General features: G+C 35.0%; 1 protein-coding gene across 2 annotated transcripts in view; it reads left to right on the forward strand.

The window, feature by feature from the left end:
• Nucleotides 1-18,274, forward strand: part of KIF16B (kinesin family member 16B) — a 152,948-nt gene that overhangs the window by 95,072 nt on the left and 39,602 nt on the right. For both annotated transcript variants that reach the window (XM_088134377.1, XM_088134388.1), the window contains 2 exons: nt 6,974-7,096; nt 8,294-8,383. In XM_088134377.1, the coding sequence (XP_087990503.1) occupies nt 6,974-7,096; nt 8,294-8,383 (213 nt within the window). The remainder of the gene's footprint in view (nt 1-6,973; nt 7,097-8,293; nt 8,384-18,274) is intronic.

Consider the following 18,274-nt stretch of genomic DNA (forward strand, 5'->3'; position numbering starts at 1 on the left):
TTAATGAATGAAAACAGATTCCTGGTGAAAACAGATTCATTGAGGCATGTAAGCACTAATAGATGTAGCAACCTAAGTCCAAACATTCAGAATGTTGGCAGTAGTGAACAGGTCTCAAGTGCAGTTATCAACCATGAGTCCACACATGCCAAATGGAATTATGGAACTGTGAGCTAACAAAAGCAACCCCCAAAATAAGCGCAAATAGGCAATACAATAGGGGATGGAAAGGGGATGGATTACACAAATGCAATCATTATCTTATTCACCAAAAAATATGAACTCCTGTGTTTTTACAGAGAAAAATGTAGGGAAGTTGTGTTTGTTTAATTGGATTGTGATATTAATCCCAAAAGCCCTCTAGAAGAGCCATGTTTTTACTTGCTTCTGGAAGTCCATGAGGTGGGAGCTATATGCATTTCAGAAGGTAACCTGTTCCAGAGTAGGAGGTTATAACTGAAAAACCCTGCCATTGGGACTCCTTATACTTCCTGGTAAGTGGGGACTCCCAGCAGATCTTCCTGGTTATCTAAATAGGATGAGCAGAAACTATTGGAAAAAAGGTGTCCCCAGGATGCCCAGACCCTGAGCCATATAGGACTTTTTAGGTAGCAACCAGCACCTTGAATTGCACTTGGAAACTTACTGGTCACCAGTGCAGCTCATGCAACAGAGGTATTGTGTGGCAGTACCATGATTGACCATTAAGCACATGTGCTGCTGCATTCTGGACCTGCTTAAGTTTCTGGGTGATCTTCAAGGGCAGCCCCATGTAGAGTGTTTCACAAGAATCTAATCAAGAGATGATAAGGGCATAAGCAACCACCTTCAGTCCATCCTGTTCCAGGTAAGGCTGCAGCTAGCGCACCAAGTGAAGCTATGCAAAAACCCTCCTGGCCATGAACTCTGCTCTTTAAGCAAGAGCTGTGAGTCTAGGGGGACCCTGCTTCTTCTGGGGCAGCATGACTCCATCAAGAGACAGAAATGGTACAGTCCTGGAATCAGTCCATGAATCAACAGCTACTCTCTCTTGTTTGAGCTGAATGAGCCTATTTTTCCCGATCCAAACCCTGATAGCCTCCGGACATGGGGTCATGACTTCCACTGCATCTCCCAAAAGGCCCAAGGTGAAGATGTATAGTTTTCATTCTGCAGCAAAAGGATTATCTTGATATTTTCAAGCTTTCGTCCCACAGAATATTAATTAAGGGTAATTAAGGATCAATTAAGAATTGGCATATTATGGTATACTGTGCTTCTCTAGTAGCCAATATAAAGCAAGAATTTCATTCTTTTCAAGGAACTTGGACTCTAGTAACCTCCAGTTTATACCAGGTGTCAAAGGCCAATTCCAACATCATCCCTGAGGGCAAGTTTCCATTAAGACAAAACATAGCATTCATTAACCCAAGAAAGAAGATACATTTTATGATAAAAACTTACATATGGAAAATTAAAAACTCCTTCTAGAATAGTTCCCAAAAGGCAATCATTTATATAAATTAGTATTATCTAAGCCAGTGTTTCTCAACTTTGGCAACTTTTAAGATGTATGGACTTCAACTCCCAGAATTCTGGGAGTTGAAGTCCAGACATCTTAAAGTTGTCAAGGTTGACAAACCCTAATTTAAGCCATCAGTTAATTTATTAATCTTTCTATGGAAGGTCTGTGTTTATCAATGAACACTAATATATCATCTGCAGAAAGAACTACGTATACCAAGAGTTCTTTACTTCAGAGAAGGGGTCCCCATACTCTTCAGCTTATTGACCCCTTCATGAAGTTTCAGATTGTTCATCAATCCCCAAACATTTATTACATGAAAATGATTGAATAAATATTAAATTGAAGTTGAAGTCCAGACATCTTAAAGTTGTCAAGGTTGACAAACCCTGCACTACAAATAATAGTAACAATATTGACCCTTGGGTAATCCCATTGACCCTTGGGGGTTGATATTAACTACTTTGGAGAACCCTGCAAATTTAGAGGGATTCCGCAACTGAGAGCTAGAATTGTATAGTGGAGATCCAGGTTCTAGCAGGTTCTAGACTCACTGGGTGACTTCAGTCACTCTTAGTCCAACCTATATAACAGGGTTGCTATGAGGCAAAAAGATAGATTTTGTATAGCGCTTAAATACAAGAACATACAAAATGAAAAAAAAATCCTAAGACATTATATACCATTAATATACCAATAACATTAATAGGAAGAAAACCACAAATGAGGTCTTATCAGATATTGTAAGATATGCACATATTACATTTTGAAGCACAGATGAAGGTTTATTTTAAAATCCAAACAAAATTAGACTTCCGGTGGGGACAATGGCAGCTTAGTTGTCTCCTTGTGAGAGGGGAGACAGCAGTGCAGCTGGGTCGGTGGCTGGCAGCAAGCACTAGCTGCCCAACTAGCTCAGATTAAGGAGGACGTGAGAAATCAACTCATTCAGTCTCCGGCATGGCTGTTCCTCGTAAGCTAATCACAGAAATGGAAGCTTCTGTTAACAGCTTGTGAGTGAGCAGCTTGGAGGCAGGGATCCACCTTTGTTCACAGCTGTGGTGCAGACTAAATATGGACACTAGAGCTGGCAAAACCCCATTTCTAAATCACTTTGGAATATCACTATTTTTCAACATAAGAGAGACCTTCCCTTGCCACAGATAAGTAATTCTCTTGGTGTTTTTTCGTTAGTTCTGGGACTATAATTTTAAAAGAAGAATTAGAGTTTTATTGTAATTTGAACAATTCGCAAAAAGCTGGATGATAAGGAGAATACAAAAAAGATATAAAAGTTACTTATGGTGAAAGGGGAAGATTTATTTGTTAAAAGTTTAATTTTACGAAACTCCATCTGTATAAATTGGATTTGATTTTTCTGTGGAGATTTTTTTGTTTGTTTGTTTTATGTTTTTTGGTGATGTGCTTGATGAATGGCTGGATTTTCGAAACAGAAGAAGATAGTAATTTGAGCCCTCTGTGTATTTTTCACGGTGTGAAAGGCACCAGAGGGTGTGAACTGTCTGCTTACTTTCACTTATATAATACCTATGGTTGCTTGCTTTGTGGGGAAGAAAAAAAATGGCTAGAAGAGGCCCTTTGGAGCAGCCATTAGAAGATAAAATGACTTCTTTAAGTTAACTGCAATTAATGCTTGATGAATTAGGAGCTAAATTCAAGCCCCTTGAAAAAAAGATAGAGGGAAGAGTGGATAAGATGGTTAATTTTAAAATGGAGGTGACTGAGTTCAATGTGGATTGGGAGTTTTTTTTAATGCTGGATAATGAAGGTGGTATGAACAAAGATGCTGTGAATTTGAAAATGGATTTAAAAATGTCAGAGGATAAAAGTGATAGGGAAAAGGATGCCAGAATGGACTTAGAAATGAAACCAACTGATGTCACAATGATCAAAGGGGACATACAAATAATGGAAAAGAAGAGTGACCTGGAAAGACTTTTTATCTTGGATTTGCAAAAAGAATGTTGAGGCTGTTCCTGGGAGGAGACAAAGAGAAATTACTGAGGCTGTTTCTGGGGGAAGACAAAGAGACAATGATAGGAAACTGACTTGAGAGACATTATTTGAAAGGATTAAAGATTAAGCTTCTTAAAAGTAAATAGAAGGTTTACAAAGTGAACTTATTTGATTATGGTTAATATGTGTGTTGAGGTTTTCGGTAGTTATTAATGGGACCTTTTTTTGTGACCAAGATTGAATGACAAGGTTTTAAGGATCTGTGAATAAAGGGGGAGAGATTTCATTTGTTTTTTGGGGTTTTTTTTTTTTTTAGAGAAAATGATAAATTGGATTATAAAATGGATTTATTTTTGACTAAGGTTAAAATAAATTTGTTATTAATTTATGGAATTTTGTTCTTGTATATGATAACAGCAGTAAGGCTTTTGTGTATACAAAGGTGGAGGCATCTGACATTACCTACAGTGGAGATATGGATGGTGGGGCTGATAGAGTTGGCTGAGATAGTGAAATTGATGGCTTTGATTTGAGAAAAGACATTGTGTAATTTTAATATTAAATGGAAGCTTTTTTGGGGACTTTTTGCAGGATAGAGAAAAAAATGAAATTCTGTTGTATGAGTATTAGAAATAATACGGATTTATAGTAATAATGACAGCTATGTCATAAACTTAGAACAAAAGATTGTTGTATACTATTACTTATATCTGTTGTGAGGAGGGTCAGAAGTCAATTCTTTTTCTTCCTTTATCTTTATCTTTTTCTTTTTCTTTATCTTTATCTTTATCTTTTTTTGTTTTCTCATACATTTGAATTTGGTCATTCTTTTCCTCTAATTTTCCTTTCTTTTTCTTATTTTCTTCCTTTAATATTAGTTTTTATTAGTTTTTACTATTTCTATTTTAAAATTTAGTTATTTTTTTAAAATAATATAAAAAATCCAAACAAAAGTAACTGTGATATAAGAACGTGTAATCTCTTTTAATAAATACCTCATATCAGTTAAACTAACCTTGTGCATGTAAGCATTCAATGTTAAACTCAACACTGTAGCTTTACATGAAGATTATCTGTCTAAAATTGGATCAAGAATTTGATTAAAATACCCACCAATTATCAAAACAATGGAAGATAATCAGGACAAGATGGCTTAGACAATTATGAAATGCACCAATAGTATCTAAATTAGGAGCATAAGTATTAGCTGGAGGGAATTATTTTTTTCAGAACGTTTAACTACCATAATGATAATGGCCTTCTACATCTGTTATCATTTTCAACATAAAGTGCCTTTATTAAAAGAGCCATTCTTCTTTTTTATAAAACTAATAATATAAACCTCTCCCACTCAATCTTTCTGCTACCTAACCCTGATCATCAACAGTTATACATCTCTTGCAAAGATGCAAGGGCCTTGAGTCTTGTCAGTTTAATAAGGATTTGTTTTCCTTTGTTAGGGGTTTCCAGACCACTCAAATTCCATATCACATTATTCAAAGATACAATAATCCAAAGAAATACATATGCATACAAAATATTTAAAAGAAATGCTAACACATAGAAAACTTGGGTAGCCCAACTGAAGCGTACTTTGTAAGTTTTGAAATCTTGGAAGCTAACAGTGAAGATAGGCCTTTCAAACATCAGCCTTTGATTAGAAAAATAAAAAATGAGTTATAACATATATCATATCAGCATATTAACTAAAATGGAATAGGAGACAAGTAAATATAGGTTCAGAATAATTAATTTTCTCCACAGCCATTGTCTTTCCTGCAGGATACTTTAAATCATTTCATTCATGTTTGTTTGAAAGAAGTCTTAGCAGCTCAGTGGAATTTCCTCCAAGATAAGTACAGCCTTAATGTGTGTAATAAAAGAATAGCAGTGAAGGAACATCTCTCCATATATGAACCTGCCCTTTCTTTGTGATCCACCTGGCAAATGTGTTATGGTTTTTCCCACCTTTTTGAAATTAGATGGCTAGCACTATTGCCCTCTGTCAAGGGAATTCAGCTGGTGTTAATTCTTTTCTCTCCTCCTTTTCAGCTCCTAAGATTTTTCTACTACCCCCCGTACCAGGTGTTTGATGTTTTAAATACTCTTATGATTTAAAACTCTTTTTGTTTTAAATAGTAATATAAATTTTATATTATTTTATATTCACATTTTAGGGGGTTTTTTTATTTCTGTTTTTTAAACAAATCTAAAATTGAAAGATGAATCTTTTGATTGGTACATACTTCTACTTAAATTATACTGCCTGGTAAATATATATTTCTAAACCAAATATTAAATTAGAACCAAGCACCTTTCCTGGGAAATGTTTACTCAGGCTGAAGTTGATGTTAAAAGTAATAAAACAACGGTATTCCTTATTCCATGGGATAACACATTTTCAAGGCTGTCTTTCTAGGATTTGATGTGATTACAAGAGTCACTTTTACAATAAATTTTCTCCTTCTTTAAAGCTGGTGGAATTGTTCTAGAGCTATAAACATTTCAGTGACATCTAATTTTGGCAAGCTGTCAGTGATGGATGCTGCTCTAGACAATAAATATAGAAAATGACTATATAATTCTGTTGGTTTTGATCTTGCCCCTGGATTTCAAACATAAGCTTTTGCAATAAATGTTTAATGGGAAGCTTGTCTCTGTGTTCTTTTCTATACATGAACAACTTAGATGAGCTGTATAATATCTGGAAAAAGATCTAAAGATTCTACTCATCAGATCCTCTGGTTCACAGTTAGATACAAAGTTAGGAATACATGGAGCTTGATCTGCAGAGGCCATACTTTTTGCTATATGTTGAAATATTATCAGAATGTTACTAAATTACAGAATAACAAACTTTTTTTTAAAGGAATTAAATGTTTGCAATGTTTCCAGATTCCTTAAAGTGTTGCTTGATATCTGTTATGTAATACCAATTTTATTTCTGATCATAAAAGCTTCTGATTATGAATTGTAACCTGAGCTATTCTACACAACGAAATACCTCTTTCACCTATAGAAGTAGTTGAGGTCCAATAGAGTTCATGTTATCAAAACAGTTTTCTCCAATTCTTCCTTTCCCCATATCACCTTTTGGTTTCAGAAGGTTGCCCAATCTCCAGAACAGGTATTCAAGGTGCTGCAGCAGGAAGAAGAAATTTGCCTCCTTCTCTTCTACTGGTGGGGTTACACTATTAGTGCAATTTCTGCTATGCATATTGTGGATTCAAGCCTGTGTACATGTTTTTTACCTCTACTGAAGTTACATAAAGTAAAAGCCACATTTTGCAGTGGTATTCTTCAGTACCCACTCTATATTTGAAAGTAATGTTTCGCCATTTATGAGAGAATTATACTTTGCTTTCACATAGATCCTTAATTGTCTAACTAATCCTTATTTTATTTTTCTATTAAATAATATATTCTGATTTCATACAATACTGTTTATGAAATGCTGAAGTATTTAATTCCTGTTTAATATTCATTTGATAGCGCATGTTCTGTCGCCCTGTTAAAACAAATCCAGATGACCTAAAGAATCCAGTTAAAATTAGTATTCCACGCTATGTCCTTTGTGGACAGGGAAAGGATGAGCACTATGAATATGAAATCAAGGTAAGGTATTTAATTAATTTTCATTTTTGTTGGTGTGCATGATTTGGGTACATATGGAACCTTTGCATGTTTCATACCTTCTTATGGAAAAGGTTCTGTTTCAAAAGTGAAGAGGGAGCTAGATTGTAATACATAATTGTCCTTTAATTTCTCTCTTTGCTATCTTTATGACTACTGTTCAAGGAACGGTAGAAATAAACTATGAGTCAGGACCCCTTCTGTTAGGAGAACTTTGAGTTGTATCTGATGTCCTACTGGAAAGCACTTCTACAAGTCAGGGCACCAGTTTAGCTCAGCCAGTTATATCTCCTGCACTCCCTAAAACACTGTTTAGGACAGTTATGGAGGGAATTTTTTAAATAGTTGAGGTGGGGAGGCTGAAGAAGTAAAACTGTATGAGTATACAAACTGGAGGAGTATAACTAGAATATCTAAGAAGATAGATGTAAGTGTACAGTATTTGCTAAGTACAGAAGTTAGGCATAATCCCAAGAACCTTGATAAACTAGATACTATTCATATGAGATCAGCTTTATATTCTCTGTGGTTTTACTCCATTGAGTTTATTGTGTCATACCAGCTCTCTTGCAATGGCATCCAGAGTTGGGGAAAGGGGGTGAGACTGATGATAGCAGCTTTGCAGCATTGCATTGCATCCTAATTCTTTTCTGCATGCCTCATGGCATGACACATACTGCCAGAAGGGGCAATTTCTTCTTTCATCACTTTGAAGGAAAGCAGCAAGATCCTGTTGATATTGCCATTCACTTGCACATACTTATTTAATTTTCATGTACTACATCATTCAGTTCTGATGTGTGAATTTTCCATTTTATGATCTAATGCAGAGCTGATTGCATAACTTATCGATATTACAGGCACTCTTCCTCCTGGTTGAGGTAATACCAAGTGGTTAAAAAGTCACGAAAATAGCCCTCTTTACAACAAATCCTGTACATTCTGCCCATAATCATAGAATTACCTCATGGGAAAGTGATTTCCATGCTAATGCAACTGCATATTCAGTCTTTCCCAACAAACTGAAAATGTTGGTTTATTCTGGTTCAAGTCCAATTTTGGTGTGAGAATAATCATGCTTAGTCAGGGAAAATTATCCATTATAGGAAGTTTTGTAATTGAAACCTTTATGCTTCTTTCCTGTTAATTATATACATATTTTTTACTCTTACATAACAGATATCAGTCCTAGATGAGACATGGGCTATATTCAGGAGATATAGCCGCTTTAGAGAAATGCATCAGACATTAAAATTAAAATTCCCAGAGGTAAGTTACTAATCTGTAAATGTATGATTATTTCCTTTTGGTTTATACTGATAGTAAACACCGGTGAACTTTCCTATTTACTTTCTAAGAAGTTATTACATTTCTAGCAGAAATAGTTGTTGTGTATGTTGTCTTTTGGCAATTTTTGTTTTATGCTGATGCTGATTTGGAAGAAATTTTTAAAAGATTTCTATGCTGTGTTTTGTGAGACAAAGTTTACCTCTTAGTTCCAAGATTTTCAATCTTTGTACATTTCTTTTAAACTGCCAAAGTTTTACAAAGGACCATTTTTATGAGGCCCTTCAGAGATCTTTTTTGAGAGTTGAAGAAGTTAGATCTGTGGTTTCACATTATGGGTTAAAGCCAGCAGAGTTTCCGGCTCCACTAAGTGAGCTCTCATAGGTTGAAGAAGGGGAATGCGATCTTTTTCCTTTTCATCTGTAGCCTTCAGCAACACCTCCCACTAATGGTGTTCCCAGCAGTTAGGAGCCAATGTCCTGGTGCCTGAAGGGCAGGAGAAAGGAGCAGAATTTGCCTTGCCACACTCCCTTACGCTCCCATGAAAATCCAAGGCACAGGGTTTTCTTCTGCACAATTATGAATTGAAATCATTACCTCTCTCTTGCTGTTACTTCTTTTCTATATTTTTATTTTCTTTTATCCTAAAAGTCTTCATGTATAATTTTATGGGATTCTGCATATGTGAATGCATATACTTCTGTAATTTATTACAGTTATAACCCTTTGTTTCTTTGAAGGAACATAGCTTCTCCTCCATTCTATTCACGCAAATGCTTTATGAGATACTTTAGGCTGGGAGCTAATGATCAGTCCAAGGTCGCTTACTAAGTTTCAGGTATGAGTGCAGGAGGGAAGGGAGGAACATAGATCTATCCAATCCTAATATAATTCTTTAATTACATTATATTAACAAATATAATTAAATTACGCCTGTACCTTAGATGAATATTGCAGGACCCAAGTAAGAATATGTGCCCCACAATGCAGCTCAGCTACAGTATATTGGTATTTTTATGTAGACTCCCTTTCCTATCCCACCAGCACTACCCAAACATACATGGATAATATTTATGCATATATTGAGGATAATAGTTTATCCACCTAAATATTTTCATATTTTACTTCTGTCATTTATTGTGCAAGTCAACTCTTTATGTAAGAATTATGTAAGAATTCAGCAATATCTATTGACCTGAGCCATCTGAAGTTAAAACAGCACATTTTTTGTTCATTACAAAGTCGTAGCCATCTAGTTATCAGTGTCAGTATGGCAGTTGATGATGGAAATGTCTTTGTCTTTGTGAGCAAGTTAGTTAAAAAGATGCAGGGCATAGAGGAAAATGCCAACTTCGTTCATTTGTTTTGTTTTTGTGTTTTTGTTATTGTTCCTTATTTTTAAATTTGTAATTACCTTTATTAAATATTTTAACAATAGTAAAAGATAACACAAACTGAAATCAAAGAGAAAGAAAAGAATAGAAAGAGGAAGGAAGGAAGGAAGGAAGGAAGGAAGGAAGGAAGGAAGGAAGGAAGGAAGGAAGGAAGGAAGGAAGGAAGGAAGGAAGGAAGGAAGGAAGGTTGGTTTAAAGAAATTACTTCTGATCTTCTTTATAACTACAAGCAGTCTTAGTATTTCTCTACCCCCTTTGATATTATGTTACATAAATCATTTATTCCCATATCTCAATCCTTATCCATCTGCACATCCAAATATCATTAATGTTTCTATCCAGTATCAGCAAAAAGTCCATAAAGGGTTCCAGAATTTTATAAAAGTATTTCTTGTTTTAACCCTGAATAAACAGGTCAGCTTTATATTCCTTTCTTTTGTTCCTAACATTCTTAATGTTTGCTTCATTAAGATGCTGTCATAGGATTTGATCTCCATCAAAATTTTCTTTCTCCAATCTCGGGTGTTTCTTCACAACTTTTTTAACAGCTCTTTTTTATAAATCCAGTAATGAGTCATTACCCAGGTCATGTTTAATCTCTTGGCTTATTGCTTGTATTTCCACTTTAGTTTTCATCTAGCATTAGTCTTATAATCCACTTCTTTTTTTATTTTCCAGCATTTCTGCATAGGCTGGAGTTGTTTTACCTCTTCATCCTGTTGATCTGTAAATTCTTCCAAATTATTCTCCTTTGCATCTTTCATTTCTTCTTCAAGATCTCTTTTAAATAGTGCATTTGCATGAGCAGATATTGTTGCTGTCATTGTAACTGCAAGCTTCTTTCCCATTTCTTCAGAAATCCTGTGAAATGTTTCCAATGTAATACTGTACCTTTATCTGTCATTTCTGTAAGTTTTACTGCTGGTCATCAAATTCAAAAGTAAGGAAGAGGTTTTTCTTTTCTTTTTTCTTTTCCTTCTGCCTGAAATCTTCAGTCCCATCTAGTGTCTCCTTTCTGTAATCACATATTCTGTCTCAAATTTCTTTTACCTCTTTGTTTTAAAAAACCAACCAATCATCTCTTTCCTGAATAACTAAACAATTTATGTTCCCATGAAGATACTGTTTTGTTTTTAATTACTTCAAAAGTCTTAAAGCAAAAGTCATAATATTTCAAATATTAAATATTTCAAATTTGTCTGGTCCCTAGTTTGTTTCAGACTTTCTTGAATTAAATTCTTCTCTAGCTTTTTGTCATTTACTTTGTATTATTTAATTAAGTTATTAATTAAATGGTTAATTATTTTTTCCCTTTATTCTGGAATGAAGGATCACTCACCTAGTAGTTTTTCAAACTTGTTGCTTGAAAGATCTCTTTTAACTTCAAAATAGTTATATTCCAAAAGTGTTTAGGAAGTAAGGTTTGATGAACCCAGTGTTGATATAGGCTCTGCTGCAGTTAAGAGTTTTATGGCTTCCCTCGTCTCCTGGCGGTCAGATCTGTGAATTGACTGTTGTCCTGTGGTTTCGTGAGGAGCAGCCATCTGGAGCACACGTAGGCAATCTCTTGTCTTCTCCTTATCCAGAGAGGTTCCTTTGGACCAGGTTTGTTGCTGGTCCGTTGATCTTGGCTGCAGCGATGTCTCTGCTCTTCAGAGATGTCTTAGCTCACCATTCCCTCACTCAGTTTTTAACTATTTGTAAATTGCCCAGAGTCACTGGAAGTTGGGCAGCATATAAATTTAATAGGTTGTTGTTGTTGTTATTATTATTAAAATGTACTAACTCAAGAATAATCACATTCAGTTTTATGTGTTATTTCCATTGTAGAAATCAACATTTCAGATATCTCTGTCCTCACGTTCCTGGATACTGATAGTTTTCTGAATTGGTTCTGGTTTATGGATATAGAAATATGTAGTGGTATAAAAGCAACACTAGAGAATTTGCATGTATTTGTAAGCAGTGTGACAAGGATGATTTCTCCTTCAGTGTCATCTTAATGAGTTCTAACCTTTGACGTTTATTGATTTTCTTTTGTTTTCTTGCTCTTTGTACATAGCAAGATGAAATGGAATTTCATTATCTGCCTGATGTGTATGTGTATATATTTATTGGTCTTTCTTAAACCCTAAGGAAGTCTCATTGCACTGAAAAAAAATTAATTTTAGCATGTTGCCTAAAATCTATTCTGTTACCTCCTCTCATTTCCATGCATGCACATCACAAAAATAGCTGTATTTTTTAAGTGCCATACCTGTTAACCAATATCACTCTCTGGTCATGTTAACATATAATGTTAAGCTATGATTTAATGATCCATGAAAAGACTCCAAAGCTCAAAAAAGGTTTTGGGCTCACACCTCCTCCTCCTCCCACACTGGCAGGGAATGTAAGAGAATGACTTGAGTTACTGTCACTATGCCAGATCAAAGAATAATTATTTAAAATTAACTTTAATTGAAGCTTCAAAAAACAAAATCCAGAATTTGTGGTTGATTGTGGTTTCTTTTAAACAATTATTCTTGGTTTGGCTGTAATAACAAACTAGGGATTGTAAAAATTGAATCTTGGTAAAAGCTTCCCAGTCAAGAAAAAGAAGAAAGAGATGGAAGTACATTAGCTCAAGATCCTTCTTGGCTTCTCAGGAGTTGGATATAAATCCCACTAAGCATTAGGTGCTTGGGTTGTGAATATTTCCAAAATGATTCAGAATAAATGCTTCAGAGCTTGCATGACCACAGCACTTCTCTGCTATTAATTAAAGCAGCAACATCCTTTCTCAAATGAACAACAGAGAAGTGCTTTCCTTATACATACAGGCAGTCCTCACTTAGCGACCACAATTGAGGCAACTTGGCCACTAAGTAGAAAATCACATGACTGCGATTGAGCTTACGACCTTACTTTCCCTTTGGTCATTAAATGAAGTGACACGGTTGCTAAGGGAAAAATCATGTGACTGCAACTTAGGATTTTACTTCCACCTTCCATACTGTACAGTATTAACTTTGCTTGTTGCAAACAAAAATGCACACCAGTTGCAAAGCATGTGAATGGTGATGCTGTGACGGTCATAAATGCAAGGATTGGTCACAAAGTTTTTTTTTAGCACCGTCGTAACTCTGCTTCTTGCAAACAAAAATGCACACCAGTTGCACAAGTCAGTTGGTATGTGAGGACTACCTGTAATCCAAAGCACTTCTTCTTAATCATCTTTGAAGCACATGTGGTTCTCTGAAGTGCAAACTAAGCCTCTTTTTGAGATATTTCAAGAAGTCTGTCAACAGCAATTATGAAGAAATCAACCAATAGATTGGCCTGCTTAGCTATAAAAATAAAATATTGCTATAAAAAATGCATGGCTAACTTGTTGAACTGGTACTCCCATCAGCTGTTATAATTAGTCATGCATTGCTCCTCCCTGATATAAACCAGTTTATCAGATTTGAAATAATAAAGTATAACAACTGTTAATATTCTATAAACTTAAATATTGCATTATGTTCTGTGAAAATTTAGATTCTATAAATGATCTAGGGTACATTTTGGAACCTGTTTAGCCTGATTAGCACAAAATGCAATCTGACCCGTGCTGATAATGTTTTAATCCTTTATTGCCAGTGTTTATAATCAAGCAGTTACATTACTACCATATGCTTCATTTTGAAGATGCTGGATTGATGATTGTTGTAATATGCCCCACCCCCCAGGGGTGGGGGTATAAAACAGTCCAAATTCTGAAAATTCATGGCATTATTTCAACAAGACTATGTTTCATAGTTAATCTTCTAAACTCTGTGTTATACTTATTATGAACACAAAATCTATTCTTGTGTAATGTGTGCTATACCCTATAGAAATGAATCTATAGCTCATTAATTGTTCTATTTGATGCTGTAGCCTCACTGTTTTTAATTTAAACTTACATATGTCTCTGCACCACATTTCTAAAAGAATATATTTCTTTATTGGGAGAGTAAAATCTTAACACTTTGGAAAAAGTAAACTGCTGTCACCTTGCAGTGTAACACTATTAAATATTGCATTATATAATTTTGTTGAATCACGCACATAAATCAGGTAAATGATATTGATACCAAATTAATGCATTTAATCAAAATAGGGGACATCCTAATATGATTCTACTTGGGATATCATAGGTGTGGGCACTAAACATTGAATACAGACAGTATTAATTATGCATTGGACATTAAATCATAACTAGTTGTCTACTGGGCACTTTAAATGCTCAATATTTCTTGACATTGTAGTATGCTATATAACTGGCTGTTCACAATATAGTTCCAATGCCAAAAGATCAATGGGCATGGTCACCGTAAAACAACACTTCAAGTAGGGTGAGTTACATATAAAAATAAGTAATATAGAAGAGAAAATTAAGATTATGTTATTGATTCTAAGGATGCACACTGTCATCCTTTAAAGAAACAATTCAGTGAGTCAGTCAGTGCCTTTTCTTTAGTACGCCTGTTCCTTTTTCAGATTTAAATTGGGTTTAATGAAATATGTAAAGAAGTTAAAAGTCTAGAATAACCTATCCACAAATCCAGTTATGTGGCAGTTCAGATATGCTAGTAATTATTTGCATAAATCTCACAGCATTTTGAAAGAACCTCAGTTTTGGAGTTGCTAATTTTATGTCTGCAGTAACTCTCTGTCTTATGGATCCCTAGATAACAAGGATGCATGCATTTCCAAATATTATTCTTGGCAATCCACTCAGATTACTAATTTTCTAAATATGGTGCAAGATTTTAAAAGGCCAGTTTTGAAGACTAAAATTAAGAATTTTATTCATGGAAACCCACTTTTTTTAGGCCCTATGAGGAATACTGTATTTACCTGAAATGAAGGTGCTTCTGAATTAAAGAGTAGAACAAAAAGAGTAGGTTATTTATTCTGTCTATCTATCAACAATAAACTTATAAAATGGGCAGTTTATACACTTCCCCAACCTAGGGTTTTTAATGCTGTTTGAAACCAGTCCTGGAGAGGTTGACACCTTCATGAGTTTGTGTAACACTTGAGTGTGTGTATGTGATCAGACATATCAGAAGATAACTGCAAAAAAGGGAAGGCAAGAACCAAAACTAGATTAATAATAGCTGAATTAATATCTTCCAATTAGAAGTAATTGCCAGTAAGGTAAACCATTTATAAAATTGATTCCCTGTCTGTATATACATACTGAAATAATTATGTCACATACCCACATGCCTCTCCCTTCTTCCATCCAGCAGAAGCAGCCCTCAAGGAGGAGGATCAAGATGAAATTAAGGGAGAGGGGAGTTGCACTGGGAAGTAGAGGAAAGAGAAAAAAGAGAACAAAACCAGATGGAGAGGAAGGGAAGGGATTAACTGAATGGAAAGAGTGGAAAAGTAAACTGGTCACCTTCTATGTGTTGAGCATGAACATCTGCACTGAGTCAGGAGGGGAGAAAGGTCACTGCCATTGCTTTCCCAGGGCCTAATAAAATGTGTTTAATATGCATACTAGTGGATCTTAAGCTTCAAAAAGGCATTGATAGGGAATGTCTATTTCTGCTTGAGTATTTTTAAATGCACATTACTCACATCTTCTATTTATCAAGTAATTTTCTGATTGACTTAGGCATCCTTTTCACTGAAACATTCCTGTAATTGAAGTAGTTCTTGAAACCCACTACTATCATTTATGTGATTTTTTTGTTGTTGTTGTTATCATTAGCGTTACATTAGTCTGTGCTTTTTCTGTTCTTTCAGATACCAAGATTACATGGTAGATTACATGGTCTCTAAAAGTCAGCGAAAATATATGCAGCTTGTACAGAGCAATTCCTCTGTTTAAGCTTCACAAGAGTAGACTGCCATTCACAAACTTGGATAAAACATTTAGTCAGCACCAACTGGTTGTCATTTTCAATTCAACCAAATGCATTTAAGTTTCTATTCATTGCTGAAAAGAAACAGCCCAAGTCATAAAGTTTTCTAAAAACTTTTATTCAGAAACCAATTTGTCTGTGTGCATGTCTTTTTGACAGCCTTTCCTCTATGATTTGCAGTTGTGTTATGTTTAGGACAAAAATGTTTTAAATATTTGCAAAATTATTCAATCAAAAGCCAAGAGAGAGACCGAATGAGTTCCAGGCCATATTTGCAATTCCTTGATAAATTTTGCAATTCAGAGAGATATTCTACTTTCTTGCAAGGGTTTTTGTTAAAGAAACACTCCGATAAATAAAATACAGCTAACCTCCCATAAAATGGCATGGATTATCTGTCCTTGTTCCATATACAGTATTACTAGGTTCTGGATTAATATGGTAATTCTGCATTTCATTAGCAATTCTGGCACTGTTAGAATCTCTTAATCCAAGTTCCATATGGGACAATGACCATGTTAGCAATCATCTCCAAAGATAATTTTCCTGCTGCACAGAACTCAGCTGGGGAACATCTGACAGAAACATCATTATCCAATGAGACAAAGCGTTGCTGTAATTTGAACTACACTTGCTTCTGAGCAATACTAATATTGAAAATTCATCAAGCACAGCAATAATCCTTGGTAATGATGAGATAAAAGCATTTTTTAATTCCTGAATTCCCGCAACCTAGAATAGCACATATCACGTAGATAAATTATGTTTATGTCACATAAATGAATAAGCAGCCTTTCTACAGGTTTAATTTGGTGTGAACCAACATCACCTTTAGATGAATCCAGGCAATAGAATGAAAATGGAAAAGTAATGTTAAACTGGTATTTATGTTTTGTATAGCTATTTAAATATTTTTAACCATATAACACAATGAGCTGATTAAACATTTAATAAACACAATGAAAAACTGCTATAGTTTTTAATCTTTAGGAACTTTTTCCTTTTTGAACCAATTTTCTATTTTTTTTCCTGTTTATTGAATATATTTATTTTTTTGTAACAAAACAATCTTTAATCTTAAAAAAAGAAACTTAAAATAAAAATACAGACGAAGAAGAAAAGGGATTTTATTTTATACATATGAACAGTCACTGGTTTACCAAAGAATTCCCTACTCTAATATGAACAAGACAATATATTGTAAGATATCACAGAATCTCTGCCATAATAACACATATGGCTACAACCTTTGTAATTTTCTAATGGTATTTTCTTTAACCAGTTTTCTGTACCAGAATAGTACATTATTATTTTTCTGGTTTTATAATGAATACATAAGACATCCAGATAAAAATCAAGATCTATTTTTATTTCTCAAAACAGATGTAACTCATTGACTCTTCCTAAATAAGATTGGGGTGATTGTCCTGTCTCCCATAGTACCAGCTGATTCAATCTTGCAGCGTTGGCACACTCCAAGTGCCTTCAGTTAAATAATGTTATCTATTGGAACCCCAGAAGTGCACTTTCTTTATAGCAGTGCTTGCTCTCTGGAATGAGGTTGCCCGTGAGATCAGGATAGTCCCCACTCTGCTGTTGTTTAGAAGAGTTGTGAAGACCTGGCTATTCACCAAGGCCTTTAGCAACTGGGAGTGAGACCCCTCACTTCATTCCATCTGGTCTGTTGTGTTTGCCATCATTTATTTTTATCTTTTATGCTTTTTTAAATTTTATAGTAATTTCTTTGATACTTGTGAGCCACCCAGAATCATTGGGAGTTGGGATGATGATGATGATGATGATGATGATGATGATGATGATGATGATGATATAATAATACACGTCTAGGACAAGTATTAAAAGATGTCAGTACAACACAGCTGCAGTTATAACTGAATACCTTGGATGCAAAACCAACAAGACAAAAAGCCAAACATGCACCACCAAAATGGAAGATCAGGTTGGAAAATAAGATCAGCATGCTAAGATCAGATGCAAGCAAGCTAGAACAGATAAAAGAAGCTGAAGAACAAGAAGACCAAAGAATACCTGAACAAGAAATATCACCTAGAAACAAGAAAAATCAGAGAGGCACTGGAAATAATAAAGCAGCAAAGAACAGCCTTAGCCAAAAAGATCAGCAGATATGAAGCTGAATTGCACACTATAGGCAGAAACTCCAATTTCAGTTGAATCAGAAATATTCCCACCAATCCATCAATGAAGAGACCGCAATGAACCAGTCAACACCTGACAAAAAAGAAACAGGGCAGTTCTGGACACAGCATCTAGTTGAAAACAAGCTCTTTCCATCTGAGCAGAAAGGAAACTGCCCAAACAGCAGAGGGACAAAAGATCAGCTCCTAATTGACAAGATGATTTTGGAAAACTGCAAGAGAAGGAAGACCAACTTGAATGTAGCTTGGAAAACACAGTTGCTAGTTAATGGTGATAGACTGGGAGAGGTTAATATCAAGAGAGGAATATTTCAAGGAGACTTACTATCACCACTACTATCTGTCATTGCACTGATTCCTCTGTCAGCAATACCGAACAAGTCAGGCCATGACTATCAAACCTCAAAAACATCTGCC

This window comes from Python bivittatus, unplaced genomic scaffold, assembly GCF_059951505.1.
Source record: "Python bivittatus isolate LINGU-HERP-01145 unplaced genomic scaffold, Pbiv_v1 ctg000020_np1212, whole genome shotgun sequence".
Taxonomy (NCBI): domain Eukaryota; kingdom Metazoa; phylum Chordata; class Lepidosauria; order Squamata; family Pythonidae; genus Python; species Python bivittatus.